The following is a 1,259-nucleotide window of genomic DNA, read 5'->3' on the forward strand; positions in this document are numbered from 1 at the left end:
CGTCGACTTCCTCCTGGGTGAGTCCCAGCACCCAAGGGTGCCCCCACCTCCACTGGGTGATTTGGGGGGGACACCCTTTGTCCGTCCTGGGGTGCTGGGGCAGCTGGAGTGGCCAGTTATCCCCTGGGGACAATGGTACCCCCCCAAAGGATCCTACATCCGCTCCCCTGCCGCCAAGAGATGCTGCTACTCCTCTGAGGATGCTACTACCTCCAAGGGATGCTGGTACCCACCCTAGGAACTTTGGTACCCCAAAGGGATGCTGGTACCCCATCAAGGATGCTGCTACTCCTCCCCCACCAAGGGATGCAGCTACCTTCTTCCCCAGGGATGCTGGTACCTCCAAGCAATGCTGGTGTACCCCCCTGGGGATGCTGGTACCCCCACACCCCCAAGGATGCTGCTATGCCCCTAGGGATGCTAGTACCCCCTTCCCCCAGGGATGCTGCTGCTGCTTCCAAAGGATGCTAGTACCCACCCTAGGATGGTGGTACCCCAAAGAGATGCTGCTACCTCACCTCCCCCACCCCAAGGAATGCTGCCACTCCCCTGGGGATGCTGGTACCCCCTAAGTAAGCTGGTACTCACCACTGGGGATGCTGGTACCACCCCTCCAGCAGGGGTACTGATACTTCCCCAAGGATGCTGGCACTCTTACCTACCCCTTGAGGGATGCTGCCGCTCCCTTGGGGATGCTGGTACCTCCAAGAGATGTTGGTATAACCCCCCTGGGGATGCTGCTACTTCCCTAGGGATGCTGGTACACCCTCCCCAAGGATGCTGTTACCCCTTGAAGAGATGCAATTTTCACCCACGTGGGGAAGCAGTTTTTTGTTTTTGCCCTGTGGTGACACTCACCAGCCCAACCAGTGCAGGATTCAGCCCAGCTGAAGGAAGGAAGGGCTGGGAGCATCCCTGGCCCTTATCTAATCTCCTGGGATCCGGTGGAGGATGAAACGCTGGAGCCAGCACAAAAAGCAGGCAGCGGGGCTGGATTTGGCCCCTTTTAAAAATTATTTTTGGTGATAAAAGGCTGTCCCCAGCACTGTCACTGTCCCCAGGCCTGTTCGAGCCCGGTGACATGGTGTACGAGCTGGACAGGAACAACGAGACGGATCCGTCCCTCAGCGAGATGGTGGCCGTGGCCATCAGGATGCTCCAGAAAAACCCCCGGGGGTTTTTCCTCCTGGTGGAAGGTGGGGGGGAAAGGGAAGGGGTAAAGGGGGAGTAGAGAGGTTGATGGGGGTGCAAAGAGGGGG

General features: G+C 58.6%; 1 protein-coding gene across 1 annotated transcript in view; it reads left to right on the plus strand.

The window, feature by feature from the left end:
* Positions 1-1,259, plus strand: part of ALPL (alkaline phosphatase, liver/bone/kidney) — a 6,599-nt gene that overhangs the window by 3,845 nt on the left and 1,495 nt on the right. Inside the window, exon 6 of the mRNA XM_010185644.1 lies at positions 1,062-1,196. Within this exon, the coding sequence (XP_010183946.1) occupies positions 1,062-1,196 (135 nt within the window). The remainder of the gene's footprint in view (positions 1-1,061; positions 1,197-1,259) is intronic.

The sequence above is a fragment of the Mesitornis unicolor genome, unplaced genomic scaffold (genome assembly GCF_000695765.1).
Source record: "Mesitornis unicolor isolate BGI_N332 unplaced genomic scaffold, ASM69576v1 scaffold30555, whole genome shotgun sequence".
NCBI lineage: Eukaryota > Metazoa > Chordata > Aves > Mesitornithiformes > Mesitornithidae > Mesitornis > Mesitornis unicolor.